Source organism: Malaya genurostris, chromosome 3 (genome assembly GCF_030247185.1).
Source record: "Malaya genurostris strain Urasoe2022 chromosome 3, Malgen_1.1, whole genome shotgun sequence".
Classification (NCBI taxonomy): Eukaryota; Metazoa; Arthropoda; class Insecta; order Diptera; family Culicidae; genus Malaya; species Malaya genurostris.
In genome coordinates, this window is record NC_080572.1 from 218,648,380 (window position 1) to 218,672,961 (window position 24,582).

The window sequence follows — 24,582 nt, forward strand, 5'->3', positions numbered from 1 at the left end:
GCGTGTTTGGTCATGCTGATGCGAAATCGAGTTGATGAAACCTGGATGCTCTCTCGAACACCGGAGAACACAACGAGTGTCTGCCAACGGACTGAAACCGACACGAGTGCTTCGAAGCGGATTAGGGTGCCTCATTAGGTCAAAAGGGGTCATTGCGTCGATTTGTCGAATTGTCCTGCCATACTATTCGTAGACCTACCTCGGAAAACCCATAAACAGCAAGTATTACTGCGCAGTATTGGTGTGATGTGAAAGCCGAAATCGCTTTTAGACTAGCCTAAATGAGCCGGCACCAGTGGCGTTGGTTTAGTGACTAAAAAAAAAGCTGTAGTCCATCTCCGGAAATATGACTTGGACGAGCAAAAAAAAGGATTGGTTTGCCGCCCCGTAAAAACGTTGCGCCCCGCGGAATCCGGTTTTGGAAGTCCCGAAAATAGTGGACAAAACTGCAAAAGATGGCTAAATGCCGATGTTCACAAACGTAGGTTCAAATCAAAAGTTTTACGGATTCAAATAAATTTCCCAAATTTGTAACGGATACTACTTCCAGTTCCGGAACTACATAGTGTTTTGACTTGTAGATTTTGCTAGTTTAGGTCCAAGTGAACTATCCTCTTTCTATTCAACGAACAGTTGTTTCGAGTAATATGAGAAAGGCATCATTACACTACTAGGTAAAAACAATTTTTTTCTACTGCCACTTGTTTGCCTGTTGGTTACCGGTAACCTGATTTATATTGCGTTCCACAGCGACACTCGGCAAAAATAATAATGCATGAGTCGGATAAAAACATTTGTTCCTGACAAATTGGCTATTTTTTTATGTGGAACCAGCGCTGCTTTTACGTATTAATGGGCCCGGGAGCAAGATTTTTTCGTGTGCCCCTAGCTAACTTAATGTCTCTTTTTTGTTCGGTTGGTCCTGTCCGGGGCTCCCTAAGACCGTGGACCCGGGGCACTTGCCCCCACTGCCCCTATGTAAAAGTGGTCCTGTGTGGAACGGGAGTACCTCAAAAGGCCAAATCACATAAGGCCGAATAACAAAAGGACGAAACACAAAAGGCCGAAAGCTACAAACGCGTTCATTTTAAAACGAGAAGGCAAACACGTGGATTACATGTTTTTCTGCTAGTGGACATCGCTGAGGTTACCTTGTCCTCGCGTAAAAATAGAAAATAGATAAAAAAAGGCGGCTCCGCCGCATTGCGTTTTTTTATGCAAGGCCAAGGAATAGCCCCTAGCTTTGGGTAGACCGGGCAAACGGGTGGAGCGAGCCTCCTTGCCTTCGCTTATGTGGCTGTGCCACATTGCTAAATGAACATAAACGACTCGTCGTCGGAAACCCAAAGCAGTCCGAATCGTCTAATAACTAATCTAAAAGAAATTGTCTCTAGCAAAGAAACCTGATATCCACGTGTTTTCGTCCTTTTGTTAGCATTCGGCCTTTTGTACTTCGGCCTTTTGAGTAAATCTGAACGATTTCGGCCTTTTTTGATTCGGCCTTTTGAGGCGCTCTCGTGTGGAACACATATCTGTTTTCCATCCATCTTATCCGATTTTTCTAAACACCTGTTCACATATAGAAATGAATTCATGACCAACTAACGAAAACAAGTAAGTTTGCTTCGACATCATCGACGGCTGAAAGCAAAAATTGGATAAGTGCAACTTAGGTTGAAAAATCCTTTTAAGTATTTTTTTATGCAAAAAAGGGATAAAAATATTGAGAGTAAAAACCGGACACAGGTGTCGCAATACATTAACAACATGTTTTTTCAAGAATTGGATAAAAAATCTGAACGCCTAAACCGAACATAAGTCTAACCAGTTCTTCCAAAACAAATGTTTTATCCAGCTTTCGCCTTCAGAGTTTTTTTCTGCGCGAGGCCAAGATGCAGTGTTGATGATTGCCGATAATTTGACAGAAGTTGCTCGATATTTATCTATATTGTATACAACATTTTCAGTCCGGTAGAAGATGCTCTAAGAGCTCGTGTCTCGTGTCTGAGGACAGTACCGTAAAATGGTAGGTTTTTTGCTATTTTCCTGTTTCAAATTATATTTTCTTGGAAACGGTGCAGAATATAGAAAAACCCACCTGACAATGTCTTCGAAATTTAGTTGAGAATATTCTGAGAAATTTTCAGAATGATTCATTGAGTTTAACGGTCGTGTTGTATTTTTTTCTGACTGAAGAACTGATGAAAATTGGAACGTTTGGAAATACATACCTCTACTTGTTCATCGAATATCTCGGCTTTGAAGGCTTGTATCATAAATCTACCGTGACAAAGTCTAGATAATTTAGTTTAGAAGCGATTAGTACATAAAAACATATATGTTATCGCGATAAAAATAAAGCCTTGTATTTTTCTGTGAAACAAAGTCAGTTTCAATGCATGCGCCATTTTTTTGCTTTGGTTTCCTGATAGCATTCTGAAAAAGGAGAGAGAAATAAAATTGGCACGACAAGGCTGCCAAACACACAGACATTCAATCTTTGTTGAATTTGATTATTTTTTCATTGTTCATTGGAATCATGTAATGTCCAACCCATACGATAGATTGATGTGATAAAACTTCTCATCAAAATGATAAAATGTATGCTGGAAACTCGGAACAGTTTGCTCATATACGAGAGAGTACAAGAGAAATACGGTGCGCAAAGATTTACGTGATGAGTTTTAAATCGACCACGTGGCTCGATCAATTCCGAGCCACGTGGTCGATTTAAAACTCAACACGTGACCTTAAGGGGGGTAGGGTCTAAACTATGAAAAAAATCATCATTTTTGCGAATTTTTTTCCAGAATTATCGTTCAACAAAATAAATTCAAATGTTTTGCATGATAAAAAGCATCATTCGAACAACATTTTATGATTTTTTCGTGGAAAAGTATTGAGAAATAAGTCGGCGAAGAGGTATTTTCGAGAACGGTTCTTAAAAATCATGATTTGCGGTGTCCACTGTATCCCAGCGCAGACTAATCAGAAGTGAACAAATGAATGCAGCATAGTTAGAGTAGCAGTTTTTCTAGAACACAACGTTTCTATATGATTTTTTTTTATTTTTCAAATTTTTGGTGGTTGTTCAAAGTGAAAACTACGATTTGTCACGAAAAAACTCGCCATTTTGTAGCTTTTAAACCTCCCCAAAGTAACAAACAACGAGAAGGAAAACGTTGGGGTTTGGTTTTTTATATGTGGAAAGTGTATGCAAAATTTGAAAAAAAAATGGTGCAGTAGTTTTTGAAGGACGATGGACACGGACTTTCAAAACCTGCTTTCGAGGAAAACGCGTTTAAAGATTCTCTTTGTCTATAAAATCAAAGGAAACAATTAATTACTCCAGGGAACCCGTAGGGTCTGACATTTTCAAAAAAAAACATATTTTTTCTTTTATAATTTATCATAACGAAACATTTCAAGAATGTTTTGTCAAGTTTTGAAATCAATCGAAGTAGAAATCTTGGGCCTGTGCATCGAGCTCTTGCTTCTTCGCAGAATGAGATAGCCATAGATAAAGGTCCATAACTTCCAGAGTTTCGTTCCAATAGGCTTGAAAATTTCACAGAAAATTCTTTAAATGTTTTACTATAAGAAAATATAAAGAAAATAATAAATGATTGTTCAAAAGTGTTAGATCCTACCCTCACCTTAAAAAAATTTACAGTCTGATAATGATTGGTGGTGTGTGGAATTTCCCAAGAGAGAAACGCAAGTTGACAATTATCGCAGAAAATCGAATCGATGATTCGACTTGATGATTCTCGTACTAGGTTGCAATGTTTCAAAACCCTTGTGTGGAACATTCACATACATTTTCATAGACACAGCTTATACAAAGGTCATATGCACATAGTTAGAATAAGCGGCAATCGTAAAATGATTCTATCACAATTATTAACTGCCCGTATAGAAGCGGATCGCGTTCTTTGATACGATAAAAACCATCCTGGCCAAGAAGTCCGATTGTCATATGTCATTCTACTCAATTCATTGAGTACGCAGAATGTCTGTGTATGTTAAGTTTTTGTGTACTCTCTTTTCACAAACTTTGATTCACATTCATTCATACTTTTCCATAGAACGCTTTTGAATTTTATCCGGATCCCACTTCCGGTGACATTTTGAAAATAAATTGCAAAATCTGTCCTAAATTTCCTCGGATATGATTTTCACAAATAGCTGAGATAGCTAAACCGCCATCCATTGGAACTCTGCCACAGAGGGTAGCGCCTTTGTTGCGAAAACACTAAGGGTGTATCGATTCTCTGCCATCATAGTCCAGATCTCGTGACCATTGAAAACAACCCGTCCGATGTATTTTCCACAAACTGAACGGACTTTTGAAGGGTTGTACCAGTCGTGCTCTTCTAATCAATCTAATCCAAAGCGAAATGAAACTGTTTTTTTTTTTTTTTTTTCCATAAATACGTTTATTTCTTAAGGCAGTTTACATAAGTTTTTTTTCGCCGTAGCATCACTTTTACATAATATTCTTATCCTAATTTAATTCTAACATAGTCACAACGTTTTGAATTTATTAAAACATATTCTCTTATAGCTTAAATATCATCTTAGGTAACTCGTCATTAATTATGAAATCTACTCGGAAATATTATTTGAACCAAACGATTAACTTCTATATATTATAAAATAAGCTGTTATTTTCAGACATTTTGTTGATAATTTCATAAACTGTTTCGAGTTTGTTTGTATCATTACATAATTTTTATTCTAATTTAGCTATTGGTTGAACTCATGGACGCAGCTGGGATCAGAACTAAGTCTTAAAAGGGGCCTTTATTAAATTGAAACTCCAATTTTCTTTATGAAATGATAAATAAGTTTCATGTATGAAAGGTCACGACAAGCAAGAATGTCTCGAACTGGGATATTGGATAGTTTACCTTGGGTACGCAAAGAATTTATTAGTTGAGATCTGACATCACGATACTCCACGCATGTCCAAACGACATGATCAATATCCCGATAACCTTCTCCGTAAGCACAATGATTAGTCTCGGAGAGCCCAATTCGAAGGAGATGTGCATCTAACGTGTAGTGATTGGACATGAGTCTGGACATCACACGAATGAAATCCTTACTCACATCCAGTCCCCTGAACCATGCCTTTGTCGATATTTTCGGAATAATTGAGTGCATTCACCGACCCAGATCATCTCTATCCCAAGATGCTTGCCAGCTGGCAAGTGTTCTTTGGCGAGACGAACTATAGAATTCGTTGAAAGCAATCGGTCGCTCATAAATTTCACCCTCAATAGCACCACGTTTGGCTAAATTATCGGCTCTTTCATTGCCTGGAATGGAGCAATGAGCCGGGACCCAGACTATAGTAATTAGATAATTATTATTCAATATGTCGTTCAGACACTGTTTTATTTTACCCAAGAAAAACGGTTCTTTTTTGCCAGCAGCGATTGAGTAAATGAAACTGTTGACAGGAAACACCCATCACATAGCTCACATATCGATATGAAGCTATATTATTGCCAATATTTAGTATTATCTATCTTTCATCAATTTGTCATTCTAATGTTAACAAGGACAATACTGACCCGTGCAGATCGCGCTATTATTTGTATTTCATAGAGAGTTTGAAAAGACTTAAACTTCAAACTAACAAACTTATGCGGAATAGAAAAATAAAATGTTAAATTGCTCTCAGGTTCCGTATACCGAATAATTATCATCTCTACAAGTCAAGTCACAGAAGCTAAGATCAGCTTACCATGTCGCAATATTTTATTCATTTTTAAATCATTTCTATGATAACAACGCGTTGAAGCATACCGAATTCTTTTTAACCATTATTGTTGTAATAATTCCACTTTTCCTTATTCGGCCTGACGAAGTCGTGCAAGACGTGCCGTCAGTTCATCTTGTTCGGTCGAAGCTTGTGTTGAGACTCCAATTGTAGCCGATGCGGCCGGACCACTAGGCAGCTCCATATTTAACTCCAAGCTAAAAAAATATATATTATCATCTATGTATCAAGATGAACAACGGAATTATTATTGAAACCAACCCAGCTTCGTCGGCTACCCGTTGCATTAACGCTTCCACATCGTTCTGTGGTACCGCGGTGGTTGTAGTTTGTGACATCGTGTTCTCCATGTAGGAACTCTGCACATCCAGATCCTCGAACTGTGACTCGAATTTGTCCATGAGGCCGGATATCTTTTCTAAATTCATACCTTTCATTGCTGCATCCATAGCTTTGACAACCCCCGCCATGGAGTTCGTGACTTGACGTGTAGTAAGAGCCGTTTGCACTCTACTTGCCACGGCGTCAACTCTTGCACTCATCCTCAAATAGTTTAACGATTGACTTTTTTGACGGATAGCGTTCTCAGCATGGATTCTGGCTACTTCGGTGTTGCCTTTCTGGATAGCTTTCTTTGTTTTCAGAATTTCTGCCTTTTCCTCCTTTTCACATTTTTTAGCATTTCGTTCCAGATCCTTGACTGCAAACTTTAGGTTAAAAAGGTGTTCTAGTTCGTATAGTTAAGGCAATATATATTGAACATGTATGGATATGTTATATGTGCATAGTGGAATTAAAGAGAAGTAAACGGTTGGCGTAGTGAGAAAATGAATTAGCTTATAGAAGTGATCAATTTTTTGAAAAGGATGCTTTCCATAGCAGCTGCAGACATTTCGTTTCCCGTTTTGAATAACTTTGATTGATACTAAGCACAAAAAAAACAATTCAAAAAATCGGATCAGCTCAGTGAATCAATTGTTTCATATACTGCTTTCAAAATATGCTAATATTGTAAGGTTTCCAGCTTAAAATGCTATGTATTTATTTTTCAAAGATGAGTCACTACTAACAAAATTCATTAATTTGGTATGTTTATTATTTTGGCAGATTCTGTTCTGATAGACGTTCCAATTTTATAGTGTAAAAATTTTATAGCACTACACGGTTAAAATAAAATATCTATTTGTGTGTATTACTCGATTGATCATTTCTGACAAAACTACACTGAAAATAATTTTCTGATAGATTTGTTAACAAGCTGTTTTTCAAATTATTGTTCTGATGAATAGTAAGTTATAAAAGATTTTCTTCGATTAAACAAAACAATGTTTAAAAATACTATGAATTCCTTTTGATATGCATAGTAATCATTTGTATAGTTAATATTCGAAATAAAATCATTAAAACAACTAGAATATTTCTGTTACTTGTACTATATCACACTAGCATTATATATTTTACCATAATTATGGTCAAATTGAAATCATAATAATAACAATTTTTAAATGATAATTATTGGTTCTTAAGTTTACCACAAGTGTACTATTTTTAGACATCGTATTGCAGTAGAAATAACCATAGAACTGTTACTGCGTAGGCAAAAATATAGAACAAGTTTTTATGAGTCTTCATCTTTGCGTATGGTTTAATTTTTCTTCAGTTTCCTCGAATAAGAGCTATGAATCAAGACTTCCCGGGACTTCAATATAGGATATTGTTGAAACGTTCACTCGGGAGTGAAGTGAGTTTAGTGGTGCAACCGAGCATCTTGAAACCGGAACATACTGAGTCGCGCGCGAATAATACCAATACTGAAATTTTTACTAACAAATATCCTTCTCCCGTGACACTTGTGGAGTGCGCAGTAGTATATACGGCGCAGTAGTATATACAACAAGTGTCGGACTAACATCCCTTCCCATTCCTTAGACGATCTATGTTCGGGCCTGGCCGGCGCCGGTACTGATCAATAAATTCTGGGATTACCAGAAGATGTACATTGAAGGATGATTTACCAGTCCCAGGTCGGATCATCTAAAAACTTCCTGTACAATTTCAGCTAATCCCGATCAGTAACGGAGTAGCAACCAGGGGTGGTCGCTCAAGTTCAAGCTCAAGCTCTTCTTCTTTGCGTATGGTTTAAATTAGTTTTTTTCAATCGAGTTTATCATGAAATGGATGGTGAAAAAATTGGAACAATGATTGCTTATTAAGGTTTAATCTCAGTTTTTCTTTAAAAATTATAATAAACATAATCCGAAAGTTAAACAATTTTACTCTAAATGCAAATCAAATTCTAGAGTTCCGTGATTTGATTGATTCCTGGATGCAAAACCCCGCCTGTTCTATAATTTCTTTTAAGAGTGCTGGTAATTATATAACTTTGTAGGCCATGGTATGAAAATTCTAAGTGAAAAATCTCTGAATAACAGTTTTTCGGCTTCAAAATGGGCAGAGCATAAGCATGTTGTGATGTATGAATAATGTATAGCGTGGTATCCCAAGTAACATTTTTCAAATTAATAAATACTTATAGATGTCTTTAATGCTACATACTAAATCTTGCATTAAAACTTTAAACTCCCCGAAAGCCTACTGAAAACCTCTATAAGAGCATGTTCCTGCCAAGTGTACCATTCTTCGTAAGGGTTATAAAGCAAAGTGAAGAATCAGCATAAACCTGCGTTAATACTCTAAATTCAAGAAAATTTTGAAACCAGTTTTACGATCAACATTAAATTTATTCGGATGGAATGAATTCCGCTATGAATAAACTGTCATATGATGATATTTTTCCACCCCCTGCTATGGAAGCTGATTCCTGAAACCGACGCATTTTGTTTTGTTGGCGTTGTTGTCAACAATATGTACGTTCATACCATTCAATCAAACCACACTGGTGTCAAAAGTTAACTTTTTCAAACCCAATATAAATATAACTCTAGTCTAATATTCTCTATAAAACAAATGATTTGACATCTTTTTGAATAAGAAAAGGAAAATATAGATTGATTTTATTCCATCGAATTCGTTTCCTTATGTTGGTGCAACCGCATCAAGAAAAATGTTAACATGTGAACAGAGATGTCTATCTCCTCTGTTTGACGAAGAGCAAGCAAAATTTCTCCCCTCGCACTGACAACTTCAACGAGAGCTCTTCTCTTTCACATTTATACACCACTGTTGTGTAAAGTGTGCACGCATCATGAGTGCGTTTGTTTATTTCCTTTTACCTCTTCCACTGAATCGCACCAAAGAGCTAGAGCATTAGCTAATAAATTCTCTGAGGTGGATGCAGATACTTTCACAGAGGTGTACACGCCGGTGAGCACTCTGCTGTATGGTTTTCGTAGATGAAGCGTGGACACGCAAATCAGCAAAATAAAACAATTTATCGTAAAATTTTCGGTTTTCCTTGCAAATTTTTAAAAGCAAGGCCAGAACTACTCTCTATTAATTGAAGTTCACAGAAGTGTTCGCTCACCATCACGCGCCAGTGGTCACTTGGGTGTATTTAGACGAGAGCGCGTGTGAGCGATTCATGCGAAGAGAATGTGTTTCACTCGCGCCAGCTGCTTTAACCACAAGCACACACTCAAATGCTGTCTATTCGACACTGAGAAGAAGTGCGCTTTCCTCTTTGTGCGGTGCTTCGTTTTTTGCATCATCGGTGTGGCAAAAATCTGACTCTAGCGTGTATCACTCTGGTGAAATGCCATCTCTGCATGTGAACACTGCTTAAACACAGCATTTGACAGCGAACTAGAACCAAAATTTTCGGCTTCAAGCCAATTGTATGCAGACGATAATCGTGCCACCGGGGTGTATTTTTCTTGATTATGTTTGTGTTATGTCTGCTTTGAATGCAATTAGTAAGAATATATTTGGTTTTTATTACGAGTTTGAGGCTTTTTCCAAACGTAAAAAATTCAAGGGCCTTTTTTTTTAATCGTGAATCTATGTAAAAAAAATAAGGATTATAACTAAAGCTTGGAGCGAAATCAATCTTCAGTTCAGCAACGCCATCGCACGGTGTCACATTCAACATATCATGTCAATTGTATGGGTGCACAGTGCTGATATTTTGGCGCGCACGAATTTGACATTTCTCTCCCCTACTTCTGCGTATGAGATTCGATGCGGACTCGCTTGAGGGCGCCATGCTCGCAAAAAATGTTGTTGCCAATGATTTGTTCGGGAAATGGGAGAGCTGGATATCTTGTTAATATTATGTCTTCGACTTAACCTAAGAAGCAATAAATCAAAGAGCCCACAACAAATGTGTCATAAATATACTTTAGAACCCTCAAATTTGCTCTGAGTGAAACTGTCATCCAATGAACACGCACACATACAAAACTTGAGTTATGAAAGAATTTAACTGACAATAATGTTTTAAAGAAAATGTTTGAAAGCAATATTAAGAGTGTTTGCATGGTTTTATTCTAGAACAAATTGTTTTATGTATAGTCCAGTTGTTAGTCTAGGTAAAGGGTTTTATAGAAGCATTGAAAACTACGGTATTACTTGTGAAAAGAGACACTTATTATAGTTGGCATGAAGCAGGTAGTTATTGAAAAATCAATTACAAGACTCCTATAAATTATAATCAAAACAATAAGGCATTCGAATTATTCCTTGGATATACCAAAGACATCATATTAACAAGATATCCAGCTCTGACATTTCCCGAACAAATCATTGGCAACATCATTTTTTGCGAACATGGTGCCCTCAGGCGAGTCCGCATCGAATCTCGTACATACAAGCAGGGAAGAGAAATGTCAAATTCGTGCGCGCCAAAATTGCAGCACTGCGCACCCATACAATTGACATGATATGTTGAATGTGATGCCGTGCGATGGCGTTGTTAAATTGAAGATTGATTTCGCTCCAAGCTGACAGGGTCTGGATATACCTACGAAACAGTTAACTTAAGGACTATTCACACATTTCAGTTCCGTGACGGTTCAGTGAAAGTGCCTTCAGTGTGCCGTCAGTGTTCTTTTTTGTTGGAACTCTTCCGTTCCGTTTCCGTACCGGTACAGCAAATGCAGTGATATACCGACTTCAGTGAAAAAAAAATATCGGTGACGACGAATTTGAGTTTGCCGGACAAACGCTGCACTGACGTCAATATCAGTATCCGTGCATGGTGTCGTGCCGGCACTGGACCGAACCGGATATGAGTGAATAGTCCTTTATTTGATGCTACCGCATTAAGAAAAATATGACCACTGCTTAACACAGCGAACCAAGGTACCAACAATTTTGGCATCAAGCAAGTTGTATGCGGATGTCAATCGTGCTACCGGGGTAATTGAAATTCGAAACACCAGAGGCTGTACTTTCAAATGGCTGGTGCTAACACATCGGTGTCAGGTGGCTGGTTATAACTTTAAATTTTTGTGTTTAGATTTTAGTGTGTTGTCACATTTTCTAAAGCGACGCTTTTGTTCTTACTTGTTACCAATATAATAAAAATACTTCAAAGCTCACGCATGTTTTCACTGCTGGGTTGCTTTCGTTTCTTCGTTCCACGCGAAGTTGTTCTCAGTCGCATTTTTATAACAACATTCTGTTGAGTGGCACGTGTTTTTGCCAGTGAAATAGCCGTACAACGTGTTGGTCGAAGAAAGACTCCTAGGGAGTTTTTTTAGTAACCGGTAAAAGCATTTGTTTATATTATGTGAATTCCATTACAATTTAGTTTTGCTTTCAGGCCTCTTTAGTACACAGTGCTTGTGTAGTGTGTAAACGATTTACTTGTTTAGTAGTGTTGTATCGGTCTTTTCCTGCGACAAAAATGGCTGCCGCTAGTGAGGCCGTTGTTGCAGCGCTCGTGTTCGATCATCTTTCGAAGAAAGATAAAACATTTGCAGAAGTTTTTCAGAAGAAATTCAAATCGGTAAGTATAGCTTATGTGAATGAATAATCATTTTCGGTCGAAAGTTGATTTGTTCATGCAAAAACGAAGTTCTTCCACATTGTTCCAAGAGGGCGACGGCCGCATGGAAATACACGTGTTTTATTCGAGCACTTATGTTTTATTTCGTCGGTTTACGTATTAAATGTTCAATCTACCTATCTTTGATTGATGTAAGATCACATTTTTGTTTTATTTGACTGAAAATATAATTTAATTAAAGTAGTGTGCTTGATTTTGTACATCATAAAAGACCTTGAAAAAACAATGTGCGTCGTAATTTAAAAGCATCATAACATTATCTGAAAACGAGCATGCTTTTTCTGCAATGTGGAAGGATATATAAAAGAACTATTAACTTGTTATAAATGTCTCGTTAGTATATTTAGATTGTTACATAGATCCGAAATGCATTCAAAATGTTTATATTTTTCCGTTTTTCAACAGCCGGTCCTCGCGAAGGGATCTCCCCGTTTAGAAGATGTCATTAAACACTATCTGAACGGCGGCCCCAGGAAGCTTTCAATATCTAAAGCTGATGCTAAATTGAGTTCGGATGATGATTCTTCTGAAGAAGAAAGCGAACCGAGCAAAAGTCCCGCTAAGAAAGTGGTTACAAATGGAAAACCAACAGTTAACGGAAAAGCGTCTGTTAATGGAAACGGCATCAAACAACAAGCTTCGGAAAGTTCGGATGACAGTTCGGAAGAAGAAAAACCAGCACCGAAAAAGGTACCAGTTGTTGCCAAAAAAGAATCATCCAGTGACGACAGTTCGTCAGAAGAAGAGAAACCAAAAGTAACTCCGGCTAAACAAACTCAAGGAAAAGTTGGGCTCAAAGGAGCACCCGCTCCAGCAGTTAAAAAAACCGATACAAGCGACAGTGAATCTGATTCGGATGATTCCGAGGCAAAAGTGCCTCAAAAAACACCCGCTAAGCAAAATGTTAAACCCACACCAGTAAAACCGATACCTACAGCTACTAAAGCAGTCGCAAAAAAACAAGAATCATCCTCTGATAGTAGCTCGGAAGAGGAACAGGTGAAGTCAGCGCCTGTAAAACAGAAACCTCCTTTGGCGAAAGTAGTGGCTAAAAAGCAGGAATCGTCTTCGGACAGTAGCTCTGAAGAGGAACAACCTAAGACAGTGACCGCGATATCTAAACCTGTGTTGGTAAAAGTTGTAGCAAATAAGCAGGATTCGTCATCTGACAGCAGTTCCGAAGAAGAAGATTCAAAACAAACTGCTGTTAAAAAACAAACACCGGGTAAACCAGCTGTAAAGCAAGCTGCGTCATCAGATGATTCTAGTTCAGATGACGAGGAAACACCAGCAGTTAAACCACTGGTTAATAAAAAGCCGATTGTTGTAGCAGCGAAAAAAGATGAATCTAGTGATGATTCTTCTTCTGAGGAAGAGGAGCAACCGAAAAAAATACCGGTTATTAGTACGCCAGCCGCGAAGAAGAAGGCAGCTCAGCCGAAAAAAGCAGAATCATCAAGTGACTCTGATTCTGACGATTCTGAAGAAGATGTTCCACAAAAAACACCAGCTAAGCAAAACGCAAAGCCAACTCCAGTGAACCCGAATACTACAGCACCAAAAGTAGTACCCAAAAAGGAGGAATCATCTTCGGATAGCAGCTCCGAAGAAGAGGAACAGGTAACCAAACAGGTAGCGGTCAAAAAACAAACTCCAGCTAAACCGGCCGTGAAACAAGATGAGTCTTCAGATGAATCTTCGGACGAGGAAGAAGAGCAACCTAAGAAAGCACCTCTCGTCAATACACCGGCTGTGAAGAGAGCTGCTCCGCAGAAATCATCCAGCGAAGAATCGTCCAGTGAAGAGGAAGATCAGACACCTCCGACGAAGAAAGCAGCAGTAGCCTCGGCGAAAAAAGCGACACAGGATGAATCAGATTCGGAAGATTCGTCGGACGACGAGCCAGAGGAGAAACCGGTTGCGAAGCCAGCTCCAGTTTCTAAGGCAGACAAGAAGCGGAAAGCCAAGGAAACTCAAGCAGAGGATGAGAAGCAACCCCCGACTAAAAAAGCTAACTATGGCAATTTCGTTAAGCCGGGCGAGGGCAATAAGGTAAGTTACAGTCATTACTTTTTATTTGTTAGATTCGTTCGTTGATAATAGGGTAATTCAGTCCAGTTCATCATATTGGTTTCTCCGTTCCTCTCTTGTACTAAAGCCAATAATCATACTCTTCTTCACGACTTCTTTTGCTCGAACGCCTTCAGTATACGTTTACCAAACTGAGAGTTAGCAGGACCTTTTTTCGACCCAGTTTCGGTAATCCTCACCGAACTTCCTGATTGCATTTCGCATGGCTTTTTCACTTACTCCTTCCATTTTTGCTATCTTTCTCAGTAACAGTCCGCGTTCTGTGCACTGTGCACTCCGTTCGAAAATCGATTTTCTAGCAATCCTATTACCTTTCTATAGAGAAAGGCAACAACACTGATAAATAGTTTTGAACACTATTTGTGTTTGCAGTAATTTCTGACAAAAGTAAGCGCTCATATTAAAACCTGTTTTAACCCACCTAGTGGTGTAATTTTTTTTTCATAAAATATATTTATTAAGGCACAATGCGTTAGCTCTATGATGCCAAAGGCATTTTCTAATAATAAGGATTGTGTAGGTGCTGGCCTCTCATGTTTCACTGGTAACGTTGCTACTCAATGGTAATGGCCGTATGCTTGTCCGTATGGGTACACGGAAGACAACCCCCAAGTCAAAGACCCGGCCGGTGGGCCGCGTGCTAGTTATCGACAGGAGTGGTCCTCCGTTCTTGGAATCAGCCAGGTGACGTGAAAATGTATAAAAAATTGCTGCATCCTTCAGTGGGTCCGCGGAAAACACCCCCAGGCTGCGAAGACCTGGCGGGTGGCCCGCATGTTAGTCATCTACTGGAGCGGCTTACTGGTGTAATGATGCCTTTCTCATATCAATCATACTATCATATATAATACTGTGGTATTCTCCAAAATAATTTTCTTCAATTCTTAAAAGAATAACCAAAATCGGTTTGTTTGACCGTCTACTGATAAAAACTATCAATTGGAGAAGATTTGAAGTCGATTTAGAAAACTTTTTACGGTTTTTTGCCCTTTTCTGCGATGGTATAAAAATTTTAAGACACTTTACCCTATATTTCCGGATCCGGATGAAATTCTGGAATTACGTATAAAACCACAGGACCTTTCATTTGAAATTAAGTTTGTGAAAATCGGTCGCGACATCTATGAGAAAAGTTAGAACACATTTTCATTTTTTTGTACATTTGATCCCATAATTCCGGAACCGGATCCAAATAATGTTTAGGAATTTTGTATGGCTTGTGGTCGCTTTCATTTGAATCTAAGTTTGTGAAAATCGGTTCAGCCATCCCCGAGAAAAGTTAGTGCAAAAAAACGTTACATACACACATACGCACATACACACACATACACATACAGACATTTTGTGTACTTGACGAACTGAGTCGAATGGTATATAACACTCGGCCATCCGGGCCTCGATTCAAAAGTCGGTTTTCACAGTGATTGCATAATCTTTCTATATGAGAAAGGCAGAAAGCAAAGTCTTAGCATTACATTCCTATTGTGCAATTTGCTCATTCTGTTTCAACAGATTTCGCAACCAATTCATAGCGTATAGAATCATTGCATGGCTATTACTACGATCCTTCTGACGCTAAGAATCCTTTCAAGTCGGGTTTCGAACATACGACAACTGATTTGTAAGACCAGCGCCTTATGCATTGAACCGTTTTTTGCACTAATTCTATAATTTCTGAACTATCTATAGAACAACAAGGCCTTTCATTTGAAGTGAGTTCACAAAAATGTTATACACACAATCCCATTAGAAATGGTCGGGATTCGGGCGGGTATTGGTCGGGTACGGTGTCGATTTTTTTTCATTTTCAACGGGTACGAGTTGGGTTCGGGTTAAAACATTTGGTCGGGCTTCGGGGTTTTTTCGACCTTCGTATCTGCAAACGTGGTTTAGCCGCTAAGCTTAACGATTGTGTTTCCGAAGAATTTATTGGTTGATTTGAAATTCCACAGGGCAGCCATTGAGGTCTTTTGTACTTCTTGTTTTACACTAATCATGTAATTTCTTATTATGTTCAAAATTATTAAACAACCACATTTGTCAGTCTTTTAATGAAGCACAAAAATATTCAGTTAACATTTTCTACAGGAAGTTTATTGCAAATAAGGGAGATGTTCAGGAGTGATTTTCAGAATAAACAACTTAAAACCACTTAAATATTCTCCCAGAGCAAAAGAAAAATGAAATGGTTGTTTGTTCAATGTGGTTCTTCAATAGCCGTGTTGATGATGACCGTTTCGTACAAATCAAAATTTTATTCAAGGTGCTTCAAATAGGAAGGAAAGAAATAGAGAAAGTGTGAGCACTTTGAATGGTTAGGTGATAACAAATTATCTTTTTCTTATTCAAAACTGTCTTCCTATCAAATAATAGTGTGCTAACTTTTCTCAATTTCTTTCCTTTCTTTTCATATGCTTCTGCTGCGAAACGACTTGTCGGTTTTGTTCCCATTGAAGAACACACAGAACGGTAAAGGTGAGCGGAAATCATTTGGAGGATTTAACAACAAACAGGCAAACAAAGAAGCTGCTTGGGAATGCGAGAAATGCAACATCTTTAACGACGCTGATGTGCGATCTTGTACTCAGTGCAAATCGTTCAATAAGAACGCGGATGATTCCAACGATTGGGAATGTTCGTGTGGGTTCAAGAATTTCCCGAGTCGCAAATTTTGCTTCAAATGCAAAACACCCAACGCTAATGGCGGTGGAAACGAAGGAGGAGGAGGACGCAAAAGTTTTGGTAGCCAAAATGGTGGAAATAGACAATATCCAGCAGACTGGGATTGCCCTGAATGTAGCACTTCAAATTTCGCCAAGCGTTCCACTTGTTTCAAGTGCTCAGCGGCTAATCCTAATCCTAGTTCTGGAGCAGATGGCAAATTTGGACGCAAAAGCTTTGGCGATGACAAGGGAGGAAACAAGCAGTTTCCGGCAGATTGGGACTGTCCAAGCTGTGGAGTTTCGAACTTCAGCAAACGTGGAACGTGTTTCAAGTGCTCAACTGCTAATCCTAATGGTTCTTTCGGTGATAATTGGGAATGTGCAGAATGCAACTTTTCCAACTTCCCTAGCAGATATTCGTGCTTCAAATGTCAGAAACCAAATCCAAATGGCGGTGGTGCTGGTGAGAAAGGCGGATTCCGCAAAAGTTTCGGTGGTGGTGGCGGTCGTGGAGGTGGCAATGGTCGAGGAAGAGGAGGACGTGGTGGACAGAGGGACGGAGGTGGTGGTCGAGGCGGCTTTGGAAGGAAAAGCTTCTCAGAAAATGAAGGGAACTCCAAGCCGAACAAGAAAATCACATTCGACGAGTAGATGTCTATAAATGAGTGTACAACATAGTCGTATATTTTTACTTGTTACAATTTCATCCTAATGGTTCTTTACATAACCTAATATAACTTCGCATTTTGTGTTTGAACTGTGGAAGAATCCTTCCTTGATTATAAAGTATATTTTAATTTTTCTGTAATGACTGTATACTTGTATACACTCAGCTACAATGAAAGAACAATATACATTAAATATACACTAGACGTGCTCTTATTTCACGAAAAACAAATCATTTATTTTGAAGCTTTGTTAGTGATACACAGAGGGAGGTTTTGTGTCTCCAGAAATACAACTGTCAGATCTAAATATTTTCGAAATATGAAATCCAGTCCGAAATTTCCCTCTTGAGAAAGGTCAACTAGTATATTTTAAACCATCAGATACAGTAAATTATTCTCGAGCTTCGATGTGGATTCCTGGTGACAATTGGATTGTAACACTACCAGGGTTGTTACGGTCGCGCGGATTTGGCGCGGTTTCTGCTAAGATTTTGATGCTATGGCGCGGATTTCGCGCGAATTTCAAAAACCATCATTCCACAAAATTCTTTGCAAATTTTTGAAGCTTGTGAGTTTTATGAAACCCTAAAAAATTAAAGTTGGGCGAACGTTTCAGCAATTGGTCGAGATGGTTGAATTTTCACCTTGATAAAACGTCTGTTAAGGACCTGGGTGTTCTGGAAACCAAGTTAAATTTTAAAGAGCACACAGAGCTTTCAATTGCTACAATTTGACATTCGACGTCGTAATTTTCCTATTTTTTTCTTCGGATTCTCAATGTTAGGAAATGTTTGCCGAGCAAAAAGATGTCGAAGCAAAAAAATATCTTCGATGAATCTGTTTCACTTCTTTCAAAATTATAATTGTAAGCATTTTTATTTTTACTGTAACATTTTCCGTACATCAGAGCTTACATTTTATGAATGTAGATTTTAATTCCCTAATAAAAATAGTTGACAACACTGCTTCAAAGCATTTGTATTAGATTGCGCTACACAAAATAAACAACACTCAATATTTTCTGTTACAAAAGTAGTTTTCCGGAAAAATAAATAGTTTTACGACAACATGCCATTTCCATTGCCTTTCGCATGTTAAATTAAAGGTTCCTATTTTACGAGTTTACTTATAGAAGCTACGAAAAATTTTTCTGCAAGTGGAAATTTATCACCCTCATTCTTGTTTACGGCCGTATGCGATACGTTCGAAAGTATAGCAAATTCGTATTCCCGTTTACGTTCAAATCAATCACACTTTTAAACATCGTACATGCATAAAAACAACGCCCATCCAACTTTAAATTATCAGTTCTGGTACAGATTTGAGTTGTAAATAAAAATCTTTGATGTCATTTGTTATTTGACTTGTTTTTTTCACTGATTTTGTATCACCATGTTTGCTTACGTCCGTATCGACCATACGACGAACACATGCTTTCGAACGAATGCGAACAAGCCATTCTTGTTTTCACTCGAACGTGTACGTACGCGATTCCTGTGCAAAAGAAGGATCGGTGGCGCAGGTAGTTTTTTAAGGAAGATTCCAAGCATCAAGGAAGTGACGAATGCTACATAATAAATAAATATCGTACTCAGGACCAATTTTATTCCAGTCGGTAAATGAAATTTTCAAATTAAACTTCGTGCAAAGTAAAAAAAAGCATTTGAAATAGCAGTCCGATCAGTAGTATCTGCGAAAAATATGTTGCATTTTTCTTGCAATTTTGTCATGTTTTCGATAGCCTACATATTTATTTCATTGGTAAAATCAAGCATTTAATATAAAATAAAGCATGTTTACCCATGGCGTATTTTCCATAAAGTACTTAATAGATGCAAAATTGATGCGTAAAAACTTTGAACCTCGCATATATTCAAAGGCTCCCCACAAAAAAACAGCATTTTACTATACTGCTATGCTTTCTAAATGATTTATGCAAAACACAAATTTATGATTTGATTACAAATCACCTTTAGATTCGAAAATAATTTTGTTAGAGATCGGTTAAACTTTTTTCAATGTGTTCGAATGGTTGATTCGCAACATTAAACTGACGAATCGAAACCACGGTATTTCGTCTATTCGTCCGTAAACGGGAATGGGACATTTCGGTCGTACGAATGATGTTCGAATACACGTTTCGTTTGAAACTAAAATGGCATACATTCTAGCGTTTCGCATATGGTTAATCACATGAATTGGACTGATTACATCAAGGCTTAGCATTTATTTTAAGAAGTTTACTGATATTTGAATATTTTGTGGCAAACGAGTCGCGTTCGAATTCATTCGAGTGAAAACAAGAATGGCTTATTCGTATTCGTTCGAAAGTACCCGTTCGTCGTATTGCGGATACGGACGTAAACAAGAATGAGGGTGTATATAGGAATGTGTTTGTTGCTAATCAAATGGTCAGTGGAAGCAAGCTGAAACTGAGATAATTTTTCTCGAGCAGTTTTAAGAAAAACCGAAGAGTTCTAGACTAAGACACTTTTTTTGAATTACAATTTTAAGCAGAATGAACTGATTAGTTTATTTTTCAACCATATGGAAGATTTATTGATTAAAATCAGGAAAAGAAGCACCGGAATTTGTTTTTACGCACATATTGTTGACATTACTCATACGCTTGCAAAAAATCTAGCTCCTTAACTAAGGGCATCGAAAAAGATGGAGAATAAAAATAAAATCGTTTTCATGGGGTTTCTCGAAGTGACGTGCTGTATGCGGACTTATTTATTGTGTTCATATGACAAACTTATGCAGATTTTTAAATTATTTTTAAGTGAATTTTCAAGTACTGCGTAAAGTATCACCTGAATAAAAATAGTTGTCTTACGCTTCACTCGATATCGCGCGTTTTAGTTTTCGCTTTCGTAACAACCCTCCAAGTTCTGCATTACGAATCCAAGTTCTGTACGCTAAGAATCAGCTGCGAAGTCTGCTGAAAATTTATTACCTTTCCAACGTCACATACCAGCGAAGGGGAACAGTTAGAAGATTTTATGTGTGTGTCGAACGCACGGAAAAATTGGCAGTATTTTTTCATAACAATCAGCAGCATAGGTTTTGCATTCACTCGAAATTGTAAAAATTCAACATTTTGGTTCTGTTAAGAAACATCGATTACATATAACTATTTCATACTGGCTGTTAGTACGTATCGTGTAATGAAAACTAAGTGAAGGGATTGGCTCTCTTACTATCGGTATCACTTCACGGTGAAAATTAAGTGAAGTGAATGTAGGTCTTTATCACGATAGTCGCTTCAGAAAATAAAGTAATTACTTAGATGAGCTTGATGTTATTATGAACAACAAAATGAATTTGTTGCAAAAAATATATTTAGTTTTCTATATCGATTTTTGATTGGTTTTTTTCGGCAAGCATTAACTGGGAGAGACGAAAGATATGAAATGAAAAGACGGATAGGTATTCTAGATTGAATCAGTTATAAATTTAGAACGGAAAAGCTAGCCTAGGCAGGCTCATATAGGCATGATCAGAAGAAAGAAATGAATTCTAATTTATCTTCTACTTGAGGGAGTCGAACACTAAATTCGAGTTCCCAATCAAAAATCGTTTGATGCGATATGCCCTCCGTTGTGTGCGGAATGAAAGGCTACGAGTAGTGCAAACACAATGGGTATGAGGTTGGCACTTCTAATTTAGTACCTAAAAAGCATTGGACACATTTTTCCGGTGTCAGTAGCATAGTGTGGTGAAGAACTACACTTGCTACACGACCATACTTGGGGACTCGAATTTAGTGTTCGACCTCCTCAAGTAGAAGGTAAAATAGAATTCATTTCTTTCTTCTGATCATGCCTATATGAGCCTGCCTAGGCTAGCTTTTCCGTTCTAAATTTATAACTGATTCAATCTAGAATACCTATCCGTCTTTTCATTTCATATCTTTCGTTTCTCTCAGTTAATGCTTGCCGAAAAGAACCAATCAAAAATCGATATAGAAAACTAAATATATTCTGTTACAAAAGCAGTTTTCCGAAAAAATAAATAGCTTTACGACCCCATTCCATATTCATTGCCTTTCGCGTGTTAAATTAAAGGTTCCTATTCTGCGGGTTTACTTATAGAAGGTACGTAAATCATTATATCGCAATAATTTCTGCAAGAGAAAATCCATTTAGGAATGTGTTAGTGTAAGTAAGCTGAAACAGAAATAATTTTTCTCGAGAAGTTTTAAGGAAAACGGAAGAGTTTTAGACTAAGATTTTCGCTTTTCTTGAATTGCAATTTTAAGCAGAATGAACTGATTGGTCTATTTTTCAACCACATGGAAGACTTATTGATTAAAATCAGGAAAAGAAGCGCCGGAATTTGTTTTTACGCACACATTGTTGACATTACTCATACGCTTGCAAAGAGTCTTGCTCGTTAAGCTGTTTCTTCATCACATGCTGGGTAGTTTAACTGGCAAATCGATTTCTCCGGATATGAGCTAGATACGGGTTCGATTCGCGTCTCTGCGGTAGCTTTTTCACTGTTTTTATTTCATAGCTGTACTTGCATATATTCGATCTGCTTTCCTCGTTAGATAACGATCAAATTATAAATTTGATCGCTATCTAACAGATATTTTTAACAATATGATTGTCTGTTTCGCTCTGCTCTGTGAGGTCAATATAAATGCGGATATTTTGAACGATAAACTTGACTGCCCTGTTTTGCTGAATAATTAATATAAACATCCGACCCCGTGCTCTTCGCAACAGTGCATTTCTTCGACTTCCTTTACTATGTACCAGCTATGGTGCTAACAATTCTGTCGTGTATCATTAAGATTTGACTTTAATCTATCACGCAGTAGGATACTTGAAAATTTGATGTATATAATAAGAAATTATCATTAGGACCATATTGTGTCTGTTGACTATAGCTAAATAAATAAATAAATAAATTTTCACCCACGAGCTCTCAAAAATTTTGTATTACCTTGGACGCTTGTTCTCTCTGCATATATATTTTTTGTAAATTCGGGTTCAGCCGTCTCCGAGAAAATCAAGTGTATATATTTTCGACTTACACTAAAAATAGCTGAGTAACATTACGTCTTCTGAGATCGACATAATCAAGCGTCGAAGATGACGCATTTTTACACAGAATTAAACACATGTTTCATTTACTGATAAATAATTTTAAATGCTTAAAAATTTGTGTATGTTTTGTATCATTCAATGGAAACAACTATGTCTACTGGTTGTCAATTATTTAATGCTCATTTATTATTAAGGAAATATTCATTATATATTTATACTATATCTCTTCCTTGTTTTTATAACACAGAGTAAATTATTTCTGCATAGGCCCTGTCATATCTTTTTCTTTATTTTTTCGCATCCAATTTCTCAAATGGATTTACTGATCGTTTGTTGTCGGATCGGCCTAGTGCGGATAAACCTTTAACCCGTTATCCTACACAATATTTGTCCATTTTTCGGGTCATTCAATTTCGTTTTTGTTTGTTGCACATATTCTCCAACACGAGTCAGACTCGTGATTATAGAGATAAGGGTAAAATATGGTGCAAATGGTGGGCTTGAGGGTTGAGGGTATTGCAATCATAATCAGTTAATTATTAATTCCAGTTGCTAGATGTAGGTTATGTTTATTAGAATTTAAAAGGTAACCCACTGTGTTACTTGTTTTAGTACATGTTTATTACCTTCAATCAGACCCTGTCAGCTTAGAGCGAAATCAATCTTCAGTTCAGCAACGCCATCGCACGGCATCACATTCAACATATCATGTCAATTGTATGGGTGCGCAGTGCTGCTATTTTTGCGCGCACAAATTTGACATTTCTCTCCTCTACTTTTATGTACGAGATTCGATGCGGACTCTCCTGAGGGCAGCATTCTCGCAAATAAAAGGGTGTTGCCAATGATTTGTTCGGAAAATGTGAGAGCTGGATATCTTGTTAATATGATGTCTTTGCTTCAATCCAGGCCTGCAAAGTCCTTTGAGGTATATGAAATTTACAAAATATCTCGGTTCGCAACTCTAATACCGTAAATTATCCTCTATTTGATCAATCCACTTTATTCACTGTACTTCGCTTCAGTAGAAAATAATAAGCATGTCTCGTTCGATCGAAATATCTATTAATCCATATTTTTTTCATTTTAGTTCTCTACACCACCAAACAAACAGTTTCCTTTCCAGCAGTCAAGCGGTGGTAGTAGTAACAAAAAAGCCATGAACAGCGACGAAAAGCGGGGTGTGAATCGTTTCCGTCGAATTCAAGAGGAAAACATTTCCATCGACGATCGATTGCGAGACAATTCGTATGAAGCCAAGGTATGTACAGGTTCGTAGAGCTGGTGTATGCTAGCTCTTGGCCACACGAAAAAAGTTGATCTCTTCCTCCGTGCCGACCGAAGAATCCGCTATCAAAAAATGTTTAACAGATAGAGAAACATTTGAGTCATCATCACAAAAAGAATTAAATTTTTTGTGCAGTTGCTGGCCAAGAAGTAGCACATTTATTAACACCACACATCCTTCTTTTTGTGAGATGAATAAACCAACTGTTTTCTTTATTCTGTAAAATTTTCAGCAACCGCCACAATCTAACGACTGGATGTGTTTGATTTGCAAAATCAACAACTCGACTCTGAATCAAAAATGTTTCAAGTGTGACACATTGAGAGCTTTGGCGTGCTCAAAAGCTAAACTGAAGGCGAGTTGGGTGTGTCCAGAATGTGAATGTATCAATTTTCGAGATGCTTCAGTGTGCGCTGAATGCAGCACGGACAATCCGGATCCGGCGAGTACTGTCGAATCTACTCTCCGACCGGGAGATTGGAAATGCCCGACTTGCAGTTGTACCAATTTTTCAAAACGCAAGGAATGTTTTAAATGCGGCAAAAAAACAATATCAAGGCATGCCCCCAAGCCTGGCGATTGGAAATGCAAGAAATGTAAACGAAACAATTTCGCTAAAAACTTGAAGTGCTTCAAATGTTTCGAATTAAAACCATTGTAAAAATACGTCCGGTGGCACTAAGAAGGGATCAACTGTATATGTATATGAACTCACCGATTTGCTAATATGTCTACTAATTTTTCCAGAAAAATGCACGTGGTTCTTTTGGTGAGAAAGCTAATGAAATTCTCAAGCATACTAGAGGTAAATCCTTCCGTCACGAAAAGACAAAGAAAAAACGCAGTGGCTACCGCGGAGGTTTCATTGACAAAACGGTGAATTCAATTAAGTTTGATGACTAGTTAGAAGTACCGATAAGATTCCATATATAAATAAGGAATATTTTAAGTTCTCACATTGATTATTCTTATAATTTGTTCGTCAAAAGTGATGAATTGTTGTAATGTATTTTGGCGCTAATATGAGTGTACGAACGTGTCAAAGTGTATGTT

At 37.7% G+C, this 24,582-nt stretch overlaps 2 protein-coding genes across 4 annotated transcripts; one reads left to right on the plus strand and one right to left on the minus strand.

Annotated features, from left to right (window-relative positions):
- Positions 1-5,726: 5,726 nt before the first annotated feature.
- Positions 5,727-6,914, minus strand: LOC131438032 (charged multivesicular body protein 1B2). Its single transcript, XM_058607811.1, has 3 exons — positions 6,662-6,914; positions 6,053-6,518; positions 5,727-5,988 (listed from the first exon to the last, which is right to left on the minus strand). Exons 1-3 carry the CDS (start codon positions 6,681-6,683, stop codon positions 5,862-5,864), a joined length of 615 nt encoding a protein of 204 aa, XP_058463794.1. The 5' UTR covers positions 6,684-6,914; the 3' UTR covers positions 5,727-5,861.
- A 4,371-nt stretch (positions 6,915-11,285) lies between these two features.
- LOC131435289 (nucleolar protein dao-5-like) lies at positions 11,286-24,254 on the plus strand. 3 transcript variants are annotated; one of them, XM_058602990.1, is made up of 5 exons: positions 11,286-11,457; positions 11,514-11,699; positions 12,165-13,811; positions 23,332-23,502; positions 23,762-24,254. In XM_058602990.1, exons 2-5 carry the CDS (start codon positions 11,598-11,600, stop codon positions 24,188-24,190), a joined length of 2,349 nt encoding a protein of 782 aa, XP_058458973.1. In that variant the 5' UTR covers positions 11,286-11,457; positions 11,514-11,597; the 3' UTR covers positions 24,191-24,254. The 3 variants fall into 3 exon arrangements, with proteins under 3 accessions (XP_058458973.1, XP_058458972.1, XP_058458971.1); XM_058602989.1 differs by lacking the exons at positions 23,332-23,502; positions 23,762-24,254 and adding an exon at positions 16,316-17,488 and having other exon boundaries at positions 11,290-11,457; XM_058602988.1 differs by lacking the exons at positions 23,332-23,502; positions 23,762-24,254 and adding an exon at positions 16,307-17,488 and having other exon boundaries at positions 11,292-11,457.
- Positions 24,255-24,582: the final 328 nt, after the last annotated feature.

Coding starts and splice junctions, on each gene's coding strand:
- LOC131438032 (XM_058607811.1), bottom strand. CDS start 6,683: ATGTCTGCAGCTGCTATGGAAA. Junction 6,519..6,661: donor GTCTGCAGCTGCTATGGAAA/GCATCCTTTTCA, acceptor TATACGAACTAG/AACACCTTTTTAACCTAAAG. Junction 5,989..6,052: donor CGGGTAGCCGACGAAGCTGG/GTTGGTTTCAAT, acceptor ATATTTTTTTAG/CTTGGAGTTAAATATGGAGC.
- LOC131435289 (XM_058602988.1), top strand. CDS start 11,598: ATGGCTGCCGCTAGTGAGGCCGTTGTTGCAGCGCTCGTGTTCGATCAT. Junction 11,700..12,164: donor TTCAGAAGAAATTCAAATCG/GTAAGTATAGCT, acceptor GTTTTTCAACAG/CCGGTCCTCGCGAAGGGATC. Junction 13,812..16,306: donor AGCCGGGCGAGGGCAATAAG/GTAAGTTACAGT, acceptor TTCCCATTGAAG/AACACACAGAACGGTAAAGG.